The sequence below is a fragment of the Choloepus didactylus genome, chromosome 13 (genome assembly GCF_015220235.1).
Source record: "Choloepus didactylus isolate mChoDid1 chromosome 13, mChoDid1.pri, whole genome shotgun sequence".
Classification (NCBI taxonomy): domain Eukaryota; kingdom Metazoa; phylum Chordata; class Mammalia; order Pilosa; family Megalonychidae; genus Choloepus; species Choloepus didactylus.
The window spans coordinates 69,844,026-69,859,366 of NC_051319.1; the positions used below are offsets into that span (position 1 = coordinate 69,844,026).

The window sequence follows — 15,341 nt, forward strand, 5'->3', positions numbered from 1 at the left end:
AGTTTTCTTATTTGTAATGTGACTTAAAAAACAAAATGTTATCTTGGGGTTTTTGTGTAAATTCCTCTAAAGCACTTATCATAGTAGATGTTCAATAAATTTAGTTATTTTCCCCCAATATTACAAAATTTTCCATTTCCCATTATATATATACATATACATACATATATATAGACGTAAATCATAAAGTCATTGAGAATGTTATACAAACTCAATAATCCATTGCTACCATATAGTTGACAGGCAATGAATTCTTGAAAATGGTCTCTCTGCCTTCAATCTCTTCACTCTCCATTCCATCTTGTTTGCCACTGCAGATTAACCTTTGTGGATAACCACCTTCAAGTATAGAAGTCCTTCATAATTCCTTTCCCCAGTGACTATGGAATAGAAGGCAGCAACCTGACCCTGACATTCCAGAGTTTGTATATTAAGGCCAAGGTTTATTATTCCTACTTCATTCCTTACTCTTCCCTTTCAATAACTGTAAATTGCAGCTACACTAGATCAATAAGCTTCCAATAACATTCAAGGACCTTTACTATTCCTGCACATCCTTTTTATTCTACTTGGAATCTCTATATGTACATCATAACATATATGGTATGACTTCCACATACTGCAGTGTGTAGAGTATAGGGAACACAAAGGCAAGTTAAAAGAAAAGTCTGTGCTTTTAAGGGATGCACAGACAAGTAAATAAACAGCCACCATGTAATGATGAAGACTGCTATTATAAAGGAATGTTATACATGGCAGGTTAAGGTAAGAGGAGAGCATACCAAATTTTTGCTAGAGAAGTAAGGTTAGGGGAGGATGGTCAAAGACCTCTGGAGTGTATTTTGAAGACACCTCTGACCTCCTTCTTAGATATAGCAATATGCAAATCCTACTGACTACAAGTACTCTGGCTAAAGTAAACTTTACATGCATACGAATTGTACTGTAAAATGCATAGAACAATGCCTTGTGCCTTGGTAAGAGGTGGATTAAGACATTTTAAAGAGACCAGTTAAATAATGAGTAATGAATGATAGCAACACTGGTATTTACAGTACAAGCATGCCCAAACAAGATAAAGGTAAAGGGTTTAAAAAACTCAATTGCATAACATGCAAGGTAGCAAGAGGATAATGAAATGCAGTATTTTTCAGCTGATCTATATTGTCAAAAACATGAAGGTTAAAATGATGAAACTTACATTGTTCAAAACTGAAACATCCTGAACTGAGACAAACAGGGATCCTGAGACAATCTCTCCCTCACCCATCAAAACAATTTTGTCTAAGAGATCACATCATATCTCGGCTCTGGTTTTAAAAAGAATATCTTATCATTTATCGAGCTTTTACTATGTGCTAGGCACTGGCTAGGAACTATGTCTTTCATTTAATTTTCAGAATAGGAATGTGAGCCTCCAAAATACACTATTTATACTGACTCATTCCACTTTCAAGGAAAACAGCATTAAACTTTCTTTGGGTATATTTAAATAGTCCCCAAATTCTTGTTTTTCTCCATTCAAGATTCCATTTTTGAACATTCCATTTCAAATAGCCAACAGCCACACCTATCTTTTTGATGACTGAGGAGACCAGTTAAAAAGAAGTTAGTATTTAATAATCATTTATTGGGTGCCGGATATTATACTACATAATTTAATCTTCACAAAAATTCTTCAAGATTGACATAATCAACACCTATTGTATATGCAGAAAAAGTATTCGGAGAGATCAATCAGGTTTCCAAGGTCACTCGGTTCTTAATACTAAGCTTTGGTTTTGACTACACCCGATGTTCCTAAAACACAGCAAATAACACTTAGTGGATGCCTACCATGCCAAGCACTCTGCCTATTATGTGTCAAGTGCATTACATGTTATTGCTTTTAATCTTCCCAACAACTCTATGAGGTAATTACAGTTCCATAGTTCTTTATCTGAAACCCTTGGAGCCAGAAGTTATTTGGTAATTTTTAATTTCTCCGATTTTGAAAACAAATGGTGTATTTTATATAACCTCGCTGTCCCAACCCCACGTAGTATTTTATAATTAATTACTTTTGCTTAATCCTATATAATAATATTTCATTACATTTAATTTGTGGGGGCAGCTTTGCCCAATTTCCACACCAGTTCACCTCTAAAGTCTTTCAACCTAATGTTGAAATGGGAAAACAGGAAAACATTGTGGAGTTACACAAATATAAACTACCTGAATATTTTTTGCTTTATATCGCAGGTTTCCCTGTCTCTAAGGTAGATAAACCAAAAATGAACAAAGAAACATACAAATAAAGGCACTTAGGGCTGGAATAAATGAAAATACTCACTGCAGTAATTCAAAGAAGGATAAAACACCAGGGTATCTAATGGGCTGGCCAAAACATTAAATCTTATTCCATAGATCTAAACAGCAGAGACTTAAACTGAGGACTGAGAAGTAGGAGCCCTGGACTCAGATAAGATCAATCAATCAATTTATATTCTCCCAAACCCAGTCCTTTCCTTAATACAACCAAGAGCTCTTACTCCTTCTCTTGGCATTATATCTCCCTTTTCCTATCATCTTTCATTTTCTTCTTTCCTTCCTTTCCCCTGAATTTCCTCTGTCTGCTTTTTTCCTTTCATTTTCTTTTCCTTGCATTCTTCATGGTATTAAAGATAAGGATGTCCTCTGAGCTGGTGCCAAAAAGTTAAGCTCCCACAAATCTTTTGGTACTTCTCTGATGCCCATTTAAGGCTAAGTTTAGCTTAGAGAGTGCAAGGTTATAAAATGTTCTTCTTAATGGCCTCACAAGTACAGAAATAAGAGTGTGTGTGCGTGCGTGTGGGCACATGTGAGTTTGACAGCTGTGGTTGGTAACAGTCTCTCTCTGTTCCCTATAATTTCTTTCTCAATAAACCTCCAGAGCACAAGAAAAGGGGGACCTGTTTATTTCTATAAAACAAATATTATCAGTTTGGTGTAGTAATTGGTAATTAATTACGGAGTTTAAATCATGTTAATGTAAGATTCAGTCACAATGGACTTCAAATACCAACACAGGAATTAGTCTTATGGTATTGGTCCCCCTAAAATGAGTTCCAATTTTTTCATTCCAATTAACTATCCAAGAAGACTGCTCTCATTCTTCCTTAATCAGGAAGCATTTCTGAGTTCTCATGTAAAATTCTTCTTACTCCTATTATGGTTATTTTCTGTGCTGTACTGCAGCTTAGTGTTTAAAGTAAATGACTAGTTTTGTTTCTTAAACAGCAAATTTGTTTCTCATTAACAGGAAGTATATAGGAATCTTCTTTATAATTCAAGTCCCAAGTACTTAGCCTAATACTTAAGTACCAAGCAAATATATGATGAATAAATATTAAATATTTATATACAAATTTGCTTTAGTTACCATCCTGTATATTCTAACTCGTGGTTTAAAAGGTAAAAAGAAATAAAATCCCACAAGCACCAGGACAGAACTATAAATAGAGACTTGTGCAATCTTGGAATGGGGAAGGATTTTTTTTTTTAAACACAATACCAAAGGAATAAACCATAAAAAGAAAAGATTGATAAACTTGACTACATAATATTTAAAACATCCAAATTCAGGAATTATCATAAACAAAACTAAAAGACAAATTAATGAATTACTAGGAAAATATTGTCTATGTATACCAGATAAAGCTATTACCCTCCTTAATATCTAAAGAGCTGTTAAAAATCAATAAGAAAACTACAAACAACCAACTTTAAAAAAGACAAAGAATATGAATAGACAAAAATAAAGGCCAAAAGCCAATAAATGGGACAAAGATTAGACTTCACAAGTAATCTTAGAAATGCAGTTTAAAACAATTACTTTTTTCCCAAGCAAAGGAAAAGAATTTCAATGTCTGAATACCCTATGTTGATAAGGGCAGAAAGGAACTTACACTCTTATCTCTAAGGACTGGCATACAAATCGGTAAGGCCTTTCTAAAGGGAAACAAACAGAACATATCAAAGCTTTAAATTTTCAAGTACTTAATGACTCAGCAATTACATTTCTTATATAATTAGATATATTTGAAATCAAGGATATATATTTATCAACAAAGGTTTTTATGACAACATTGCTAAAATACAAACAAACCAACAATACAAAAAGAAACCTGGTAGTGATTCTAAATGTCAAATAATAAGAAATGTAATTATGTCAGTAATTGAGTTTAAGATCTGGAATCAGATTATTTCAAACCCTACACCTCTCTTCATACCACTACTGCCACAAGTTTGATCTGGGAAAAGTTTCCTCATCTGTGAGATGAAGAGAATTAACTTTACCAATATCATAACATGGTTGAAAAGAATGTAGATGCATAACCCTCATTATTATAATATATCTATGCAGTGCAACTATTATACTATATAATACAATATATTGAATAACGTGAAAAGAGAAGTAAGTTCTAAGTACTGGAACAGTAGGTTCCAATAAGAATGGCAAGATCCCATTCTTTGGAACACTATATATTAATAGGAAAAAAGACTCAAAGTATATCCTCCAAAATGTTAATAATAATTAATCCTGAGTGGAAGAATTATGAATAATTGCATTTTATTCTTTTATCTTATTTTCAAATGGTCAATAATAAAACAGGTACTTCTTTTGAATAATAAAATTACAATAGAATTTTTTTCCTAAAATGTACTGCTTACACATTTCTTGAAATTATCAAATCATACATATAGAATCCAAAATACCAGCTTGTTCTCCTCACCAAACACCCCTGTATTACTGGCCACACTACTAGTTTGCAATGTTTCTTGAAGGTTCATAGATTGTACCCACCCTGCATACTTCATAAAAAACCCAAAATCCATGGACTAAACATAGATTAACAAGTGTACCAGTTATTTCTGAACAAACTTGGGTCTGCTCTATATAATTCTGAGAATTCAGGAAAATCCCAATTTTTGTCTCTCCACTCCTTTTCTTAGAGGAAATGGATAAGGTATGAGTAGGTTTAGCAGTTCTCATGATTAGCTGATACCCCAAAATGTGGGTGGGTGAATAAAAATTTATAGAATAACTCAAGGGCTTTAATTAGACTTCAAGTCACCATCATGCACTCCTGAGGGGTAGACTGTGGTTGACTCTTTAAAAGAAGCCACCCTCATCATGTTTCCACTGAATTAAGATAATAAGGGACATGCTATACATCTGCTAAATGTTCAGCTTGGGCAGCAGCAAAATAATGCAGAATTCCAAAAACTAGGACTCTAATGATGAAGTAATATCTTGTGATAGGGTGAATGACTGCCCCGTGCCTAGAGGTATTCAAGCAGTGGCTGAGTGACTCCTTTCTAAGCATGCTTTTAGAGTATGAGCTAACGCATTAGGTTCTACATTGTACAATTTTATGCAAGTTATCCTGAAGTGAAATCAATCCATTTTCATTTTACTTAAAGTCTTGAAATTTAGAATTTATAAACACTACCATTTACAACTTGATCTCATTTTTTTTTCATTTCAGATGGCAGATTAACAAAATGAAGTTTTCTTAAACATGCTATAAATAGATTAAAAAATAATTCTCTAAATGTCCTTTCTTGATCTCATTTTTTTTTCATTTCAGATGGCAGATTAACAAAATGAAGTTTTCTTAAACATGCTATAAATAGATTAAAAAATAATTCTCTAAATGTCCTTTTTAAATACTATTTACTGAAAGATTTACCTTTTAAAGGAAATGCCACTAACCATAAGGACATTTGAAATTTTACAGAATTAATGTGTTTTCTAAGGAAGATTTCTAGGGAAATTATGTGTACATGATAAAAACAATTTAGAGTAGTAATTTTTGCATAACTTAAGGGGGTCTAGGATGTATTTCTAACAGATAGTCCTTATTTAAGCTTCAAGAAAAAGTCAATTCATAAAATATTTCAACAATTATTTAAGTCAAAGAAGATGACACAGGGACTCTGGACAAATTTGTCCAGAAATCCTGTAAGCAAATTCATTTCTTGTCCTTCCTCCCACCAAGTTTGTACTGACAAATATTAAGTTTCTATTGATAAATAAATTGATAATTTATTATAAATAAAAAACAAATGTTAAGTGCTAGGTCAAAAATCACCAAGCCTCCACATATGCTGAGTCCCTTTCTATTTATTCTCAAGTATATATTAAGTGTAATGCTTATCCTTTTTTCATATGCATCTGTTTAGAAATAGAACTAAAAAGAATTGGGTATATTCATGTGCTTTGGACAGAGTTGAACTGTCTGCATTTTACAATCAGCATGTGGTCACAAAAACTCTTTTTTAAATGCTAAGTATAAAAGGTCATTGTACATATCAGCAAGTGTGAGAAGAGAACTCCAAAGAGGTTCAGCTTACCCAGCACCGAGACTCAAGTTAAATACCATAATCATGCCAGTCATTAGTTACCACTCAGTCTCTGTCTCCAGTCTGGAAACCAGTCTGCCAAAAGTCCAGATAGCTGGAAAAGCAGTCATGTTTTATCATACAACTGACTCCGAGAGGCCAATTTAAAGGAAAACCGTATGTGTTCTACATTAGGGAGGAAATACATCCCTAATTTTATAAAGGTCTTTTTTTTTTTTTTTTTTTGAGAACAAAGAATATATTTTGAAATTCAGTAATTAAAAAAATAAACAACACAGACCTTAAATGTTAACACAGCACATAACTATTCACTGAACCTCAACATGAGTAAATTATTCCTTTTGTAACTACAGAGACTTAATGTTTCTTGAGAAAAATTATGAACCACAATTTTAGTAGCATTAGCTATCATAGATTTTAAAAAATTGAACATCTCTCCTAAACATACTAAAGTTCATGGGTGGTCACAATCTAAGAATGAAAATTATTACCTCCTTCTTTGGAAGAAATGAAGTTTTAGAACTCTCAACTGAAGGGTAGTAACTAAAAAGAGTTTTAAGAAACAAACCCATGTATTAAAAAATATCCTTAAGACCAGTTTGTTAACTAATTAATTTTGTAATTTCTTCTGCAAACATGCTACCTGTACATGTAAGAAGTATGCAAATCTTTATTGGAGTCTCAAATTTAGTAAGAACTAGCAATTCTGATGAACGAATAACTGCTGAAGAATAGTGATGTAATGCCTGGAAGCTTCTGAGTTGAAGCCACTCTTTCCTTTGCCAATTAGGAATTGAACTTGAAGTCTGCGTTAGGATGAAGGAGCTGCAAAGTTTACATGACTTCCAGAAAAAATTAACATCATCTCCACCAATTATGATTATGTTTGAAATTTTAAACATAACTATTTTCCATTCTGTAGTGTTTAAATAAACTTAATGTCATTTAGGAAGTTCCCGTTATTCCATTCTCAATAACTTATCTTTATACGCTAACATTTCATAATTAACTTTTCTTCCCAAATAAAAGCATCTGGTAAAGATATTCAAAATCATCCTAGGTATAACTATAAACCCTGTCATTTGTGGAATGTACTTCAGTCCCAGGAATTCTCAATTACCTTAGGAATAATATAAATACCTTGATGTATATATACATACAAGTATATGTTAAAAGGCTGCATATATCATATTTTGCACGTTTAGTCATAGAATTCTAATTTCTCAGTTCCTTCTCAACATTTAACCTGAATAAAAAATGAAGTTTTTGGTCAGAGTAAAGAAGGTAATTTCTAAAATATAAATTAATTCAAAGCCTCTGTATCTATATAAACACTCACTACTACTTATCCATAATATTTCATCAACATAATTTTTATATGCTCTAACGTTTCACAACAAAGAAAGTGCTATACAACTTTAGATGCTAGAACAAGTACAGGGCAAAAAATTGAGAAGATTATGATTTTTAATATGACTGTTAGCTTAAGCTTACTTTTACTCATGATTCTACACTAAATAGTTATTTTTAACATTTATAAAGTTTAAACTTATTTGACATAGAAACACTCATTTTATCTTAGGACATTATTCATAGATCACTTAGTGCATCAGTGCTGAAGTGTTCAGCTGTCTAAAGGCCATGAGTTTCATGTGGTTCAAATCATGGTAAACCGTTTCATATTGGCTTGACTGACTATTTAGCTGGATAGAATGACCAATGTTAATGCCTACTGAGCATCCATTCCCGATCCCTTTTCTCCTGCCCAACGGAACTTCTACTGGGCTCAGATGTACAACCCTCCCTTCCGTGAGATTTTGGAGATGTTTATTTCCACCCCTATTCCAAGGGCAGTTACTGAGAAGTCTATATCACACATATTACTGCCACCCTCCTTGCCACGGGTTGGATCAGAAACTCAAGCTTAAGTCAATCAGCTAATGGAATATCTATGGAGGCTGTTAATGGTCCATGGTTAGAGGAGCAATATACTCTTTCTAGACATGAACAAGGAAGCAAGTCGCCTCAGGTACTGCTGGCAGCCATCTTAGAATTAGCAAAGAACTCCAGGCTGTAGCAAAACTGACACACCAAGGAGGGCAGGGCCAAGAGAAACAGTAACAGTGTTAAATCCAAAGCCCATTAGCTCTAGACACTTTGTTACGGGAAATAATATATTTCCTTGTTGGTCAGGGCAATTTACATCATATCGTATGGGTTTTGCAGCTTAGGACATCCTGGCACATTTTTTCTTTTTTTTTTTTAATAGCATCAGCACTTCCAACAGGAACTCCCAGGTGGAATTAAGCGTATTATTAGAATTTGCTATCAGTCAGTCACTCAGAATTATCCTACTGTCATAGTCTCAGTGTTGGTCTCCTGACCTGAATCACTCTGGTGGAAAACATGAAGACAATTCTGCTGCTATTAGTTCAGGCTCAGAATCTTACCATTCAAGTTACAGACATAATGAATGAAACATAGAAATTTTTTTCAGTATAAGAATTTTCATTGCATAATAAAAAATTATACATTTTTTTCCACCAAAATAGACTTCTCCAAAATGACTTTCTCATTTCTTTCTTTTTTTTTTTTCTTTTTTTCCTTTTCTTACCTCTTTCACATTGTGGACCAGTGAATCCATAAACACAAGCACAGCGGTTGGGTCCAATACAACGTCCACCGTTCTGACATCCATTTTCGCAGACAGCTGCATATAAACACAGCAAGAAGCTAATTACAGTAAATCTTCAAGTACAATATAGCAGTGTGAAGATGCTGCCAAAAAAGAGGCTTACATTAAATTATATCTCTAAAACACAAGGTACAGTTCACATTATGCATTTAAGTAAATATATTCAAGTGTATATCGAGACAAAAGTCTACACAATTCATGTAATTCTCATCATTAAGTAAGCACATAGTAAAAATTGTTATTTTTTTCTCAGAATCACAAGATCTGGCTGACTCTGCTGCTGCTTGCATCATCACAATACAACTATTCAATCTTCCATTTCCACCCTATTAACCATGCAATCTATTCATAGATAAGGAAGTGAATAAAATAAGGAGAAATGAAGGAAAAAAAGAGGCAAATACTAGGTAGCAGGCAGAAAAAAAAAGGAGGAAAAGTGTGATACAGAAAAATAAAAAGGATAGGGCAATAAAAGGAAGAGGCAAAAGTGAGAGAAGAAAAAGAAGCCAGGAAAAAAAAGGGTAAAGCAGAAAGGACAAAACTAACATGAAAAGTGGTGGGGAAAGTACCGTCAACTTTAGCCATAAAATACCAAGAGAAATAACTACCAACCACATAGAAAGAACATATAGGTTGTAAAAGAAAAGAGGTAAACAATCCTTACTGGGTTAATATAATAAGTTCTTTCAAATACAATCAACCTGCAGTCCTCATTTTTCAAGGAATAATGACTAACACATGCAGCACACACCCTTTTGGCTCATTTTTATTTGTGACCAGGGAAGACCTGGATTCGGGATACGGTTGTGACGAGGGTCTGGAGGGATCCTGCCAGGCAGGACGGAGCCCAAGCAGCTGCCCACGTGGGGCTGCACTGCCTCACAGACTGACAGCTCAGCAGCCAGGACTGGCAACAAGAAAGACTCTGTCTAAAGGATCATTCTTAAAATCCTTGCAAAATAAATGCATGGGTTGAATTGCATCCCCCCAAAAGAAATGTTAAAGTCCTAACCCCCCTGTCCTGTGAATGTGATCTTATATGGAAATAGGGTCTTTGAAGATGCATGAAGCCAAACTAGACTAGACTTCAATTCAGTATGACTAGAAAAGGGGAGATGGGGGGTAAGAATGGGGAGACGAGACAGCAGTTGACAGTGGAGAGGAGGCCACGTAAAGAAGGAAGCAGTTGAGACTGTAAGTCAAGGAATGCCAGAAAACCACCAGAAGCCTGGAAGAGGCAAGGAAGGTTCTCGCCAACAGGTTTTAGAGGGAGCATGGTACTGCTGACACTTTGATTTCAGACTTCCACCCTCCAGGACTCTGAGACAATAAATTTCCATTGTTTTAAGCCACGCAGTTTGTGGTAATTTGTTAAGGCAGCCTCAGGAAACTAAGACAAGTATTACCACAACCTATGCCTACAACAGCTGAATTCAAGAATCATGTCTTCTCCAAGAGAAAATAGTAAGAACGTGTCTCCTGACCCACCCACCCTGCTGAACAGAAACGCTCTGTCCTCACTGATGAAGATGACGAGAAAGTATTCTACAACCTGTGCCCAAAAAATAGAGTTTAGAGGCATTAATCATTTTAAATTAAAGGGAAAAGAGGGGGCAAAACACATTTATGTGCACATCAAGTGAGGTACATATCAAAAATGGCAAGGTCAAATAAATATACAGATCTCTGAAGATGCCATAATGCTGCTAATTCCTTACCAGGAATATTGAACTGCATTGCCTATCATCATCCAGAATGTATGGCATGATTTCTGTTCTGCTGATGGTAGCAAGAACAAAATGCACCGGGGAACAGAGGCTATCTTTCATCTGAAGCATCGCTGTGCCAAAAGCCTTAAAATATTTGTTTGCAGCTATGCTTTTATCAAAGACAGAATTCTGTGTGCCTCTGCACAAGCACATCTCCTTAAGAACCACATCTTTCTGCTTCTTCACCCATGCCCAAGCTGAGACTTGGATGCAGCAGTGTGGGTCACAGGTTCTATGTAGCATGTCCAACTCACCATTGCCTTGAACTATGGGATGGGCAGCAAATGAGATGAATAAATACAGAGAATAAAAGAAAGAATAAAAAGGCACAAAGAGCATGAGAAAGACAGGGGTGGACAGGGATGTGGAAGACAACAAAGACCTGTCAGAGAACTCCACATGGTGTGTCACTCCACAGAAACAACTGCCAGGATCTGAAGACTTCAACTCTTAAAAAGATATATTGCAAAAGGGTAACGCGAATCTAAAGTAATTAATGAAAACGTTAGGGATTTTCCTTAAAGATTATCAAGCAGTATGAAATGTAAATGAGAGGTCATTTTCCCAGAAAGGTAACTGTAAGAATGCTAGCCTGTAAGACATGGATGAGGAAAGAGCATTCTGCCAGTGACCATCACATGCGGATCTACCCTGGGTAGGTGGTCTTCCAAAACAGAGCTTCCACATCCCAGGTAGGAGAGTACGTGGACTTCTGGAAAGAGCTCATCCATAATGGGTTAAACCTAGTCTTTCAAGAAGCAGGTGATCACGTAACCTACTCCACATCTACCTCAACTCTCCAGCATTCCTTAAAGACAGTCAAGCCGCCATCATGAAATAGATAAATCCACGCTAATGCTCTCCTGGGGCATACAACATGGTGTTATTCAAGTGAGAAGCAGTTGGAGCAAAATTATCATCTCTGGCGACTTGACTTGTGCTCAAGTCAACTTGTGCTCAGGTTTCTTTTTCCTTTGTCCAGAGCATGTTAAAATGCATGATGCAACTTCTGCCATCGACAGTCACACAGGCCTCTTTTCAAAGCTCAATTTCACTAACTATCCCCTTTCTCATTCTTCCTGTGGCTTCTTAAAAGGAATTTCATGAGTACAAACTATTTTTTGGTCATACCATTCTAAAAAATCTGTTCAGCCATTTTCGTGTGATGGGGTAAGGAAGAGCAATTTAATGATATTTATATAGAAGATACAGTGAAACCAAAGATATTTAATTAAAATCCCACATTTTCATTTACTCTAAAACTGCCATGTACTTTCTCAATTAAAACATCCTCCACATTTGTACTTGTTCCTTCCTGAGGATCCTGATCACACTAGGTACACACTTGTATTAAAGTTTTTATCATGGTGTAGAGATGAGTAGTTCTCAGTGTGCCCCAGGGATCCACAAGGGCAAAAATATGTTCATGATACAACTAAAATTATCTATCTCACTCTCATGATATCACAAGCATATACCAGAGTTTTCCAGAGGCTACATGACAGATCCACAATTCGCTAAAAAGCTATTAAAATACTCCTTCCCTTCCAATTACATATCTGTGTGAGGCCAGATTTTCTTTAAATACTTTAACCAAAACAACACATCACAACAGACTGATTACAGAAGTAGCTATGAGGCTGTCTGATATTAAAGACAGAGACTAAAGAGATTTTTGAAATGTAAAACAATGCCTCTCTTCTCACTAAAATTTTTGGTTTGGGAAAACAAATTGTTTTTCATTAAAAAATTATTCTAACATGTAACATAGGTTTGTTGCTATTTTTAATGAATTAATAAGGAATTTTTTAATTCTCAGTTTAAATCTCTAATACAGTAAAAAATCAAGAAGCATAACCTATAAAATAATGGGGTCCTCAATAACATTAAGAAATGTAAAGGGGTCCTGTGAACAAAAGGTAGAGAGAACAGCAGACACGGCCATTTTGCTTATATTCCAATCTCGTTTGAGTGAGTTCTTCCAGGGCAGGGCTCAGAGCCTGTTGGCCCTTGTATCCTCATCACCTGCTGTAGCTCTCAACGTATCATAGGTACTAGAAAGAATCCTGCAATATGTCAAAATTTCACAGCATTTCCCCTTATTTTAGGAAGCCAAATGATGTAGTGAAGAGATAATGGGCTTTGCTGTCCCAGCACTTCCTAGTAAATCAGCACTCTCATTCCCAATCTCCCAGCATGTAAAATGGGGCTGATGGCCCCTACCATACACCCCAGTCTGAGGATGAAGTTAAAATGGTGTATAAAACAAAGCACACAGCGGCTGCACTTTGCAGGTGCTCCATAAACCTTAATTCCCTTCCTCTTTTTCACTACAGAATATTTTTATGGAAAGCAAGACTTGCTTTATAGCATCCAAATTTTACACCGAAGAGCAAAAGCAAAAGAAGAGAAGTAGAAAATACAGATAAAAAACTGGAACCAAAATAATTAAATAAATAGGAGGTAAATCTCCTTCTTTGGAAGAGTTATGATGAAAGTTATGTTATAAAATAATATTAAAAAAAATATAATGGAAACATAAATTTACATTTCAGCAGAGCTGGGAAGAAACTTCAGCATGCCAAAATTTCCACTAGAGAAAGAATGTGGCCACCCAGGAAGAAAAAAATGCTCACACCTTGAGGGAGACTGAAGCGAAAGGCAGAGGAGAAGAGACAAATAGAGGTGCAACTATGAGCTGGTTTCTTAGCTGCAGTCTGAAGAAGGCAAAAGTGTTCCCTATTTTACATTGGTTGGTCTGTAAAGAAAGGAATATACTGATCATGTACTGTAGAAGCGTGGAGGTTTCAAGAACATGTTTATTCAGCAGACATTTACTGAGCACCTACTTTGTGCTAGATGATATGACAGATGTACACTTTCATTAGACAGACTCTTGTAATACTCAGCATAGATCACATCCCTGGCATCAAAACTGAAATTATGGTGGTTGCTTCTACAAAAACATATCAGATAAAAATTACATTCTAAATTAGGTTAAAATGTTAAAAAAACAAAACAAAAAAAAAAAAAAAACAAAAAAAAGGAACAGGAAAGAAACAAAAGCCTGTTACTTTGGTATAGGGCAAATAAACCTTTACTCTTCATTTCTCTTCCAAGGATGATATGCTTTCCCAGTTTTCCTCCTCTTCCTTTGTCTTCCTCTACTCTGCTGGCCCCTCTTCCTTTTTCCCCACCTTAAAATGTTGGATTGGACCATGGCTCTAGCTTCAACCCTCTTCGTATCTACTCTAACTTCCTAGTGATCTCCAACTAGACTTGTGCTTAAAATATTATCTATATAGAAATTCAATCCATATTTTCCTAAGTTTATCTCTTTATCTTTGACTCTCTTAAGATCCGAATTCATAGATCTTTCCACTTGGTGATTTAACACACATCTCAGACTAACAAATCCAAAACAGAACTCTTGATACTCCATGTCCTCAGCCCCATCACACCCCCTGCCCAACCCACTCCCCATTTAATCTCCCATATCAGGAAATGATGCCACTCTTCAGCCAGGTGCTCAGTCCAAACCCTCTAGCCCAATCCATCAGCATACACTTCTCTCATAGATTCTCCCTCCCAAGTCACTTATCACAGCTTCACTATTACAGTTGTGGCATCGTTCCCCAGGACTCTGCAGTAGCTTCTTAACTGTCCTTTTTGCTTTGTTTCATGCCCTTCCTACAATCCAGTTTTTTAAGTTAATCAAATCACATCACTCCACTGCTTAAAATGCTCCAAAGGCTTCCTATAATATTTAGGTTAAAATCCCAGTTTCTTTCCTTGGCTTACCTACCTCCCTTTCTGAACACACCTCCTATCAGTATTCTCTTTGCTCACTTTACCCCATCCACATCAGTAGGGTTATGGTTTCCAAAATATATGGAAGCTGCTCCCACCCCAGGTCCTTTGACTTTGCTGTTCCCTATACCTAGAACCCTCCTCCTTATGGACCTAAAGCACAGCTCACTTTCTCACATGACGCAGGTCTGCATTCATACCTCATCTTCTAAGAAACGCCTTCCCTCACTCCCAAAATAGCAGAGAACCTCTAATCCTCACCCAAAAAGTCACACCCTAACCCTGCTTTTATTTTTCCTCTAGAACTTATCATTACCTAAATTTATATCACATATTTACTTATCATTTACTTGTTGTCTTCCCCCACCATAATATAAGCTCTGTGAGGCCTGGGGATGTACTCCCAGCACCCTGCAGTGCAGAGTACACAGTAGATAATAAACATTCCTGAATGAAATAAGAGAGTGCTTTCTAAAGAATGCAGTCTACATTTCTGGGAAAGAAATTAAGCAGCTAAAATGCTTCCACAATCCTCATTTTAGCAAACATCGTGTTTTAGGACTTTTCTGATTCACAAACTGGAAATTGTTAAATCTGCTTTTTTATTCTCCGTACTGCAGCACTCTCTCTATATAACACAACTTAGAAAGTGGTCTTTCTTAAGCCATTTCTTGAACTGA

The 15,341-nt window shown here is 35.7% G+C and overlaps 1 protein-coding gene across 1 annotated transcript in view; it reads right to left on the reverse strand.

Moving 5' to 3' along the window:
• The window catches only part of FBN2 (fibrillin 2), a 266,492-nt gene that overhangs the window by 237,310 nt on the left and 13,841 nt on the right, over positions 1-15,341 (reverse strand). Inside the window, exon 5 of the mRNA XM_037800910.1 lies at positions 9,002-9,097. Within this exon, the coding sequence (XP_037656838.1) occupies positions 9,002-9,097 (96 nt within the window). The remainder of the gene's footprint in view (positions 1-9,001; positions 9,098-15,341) is intronic.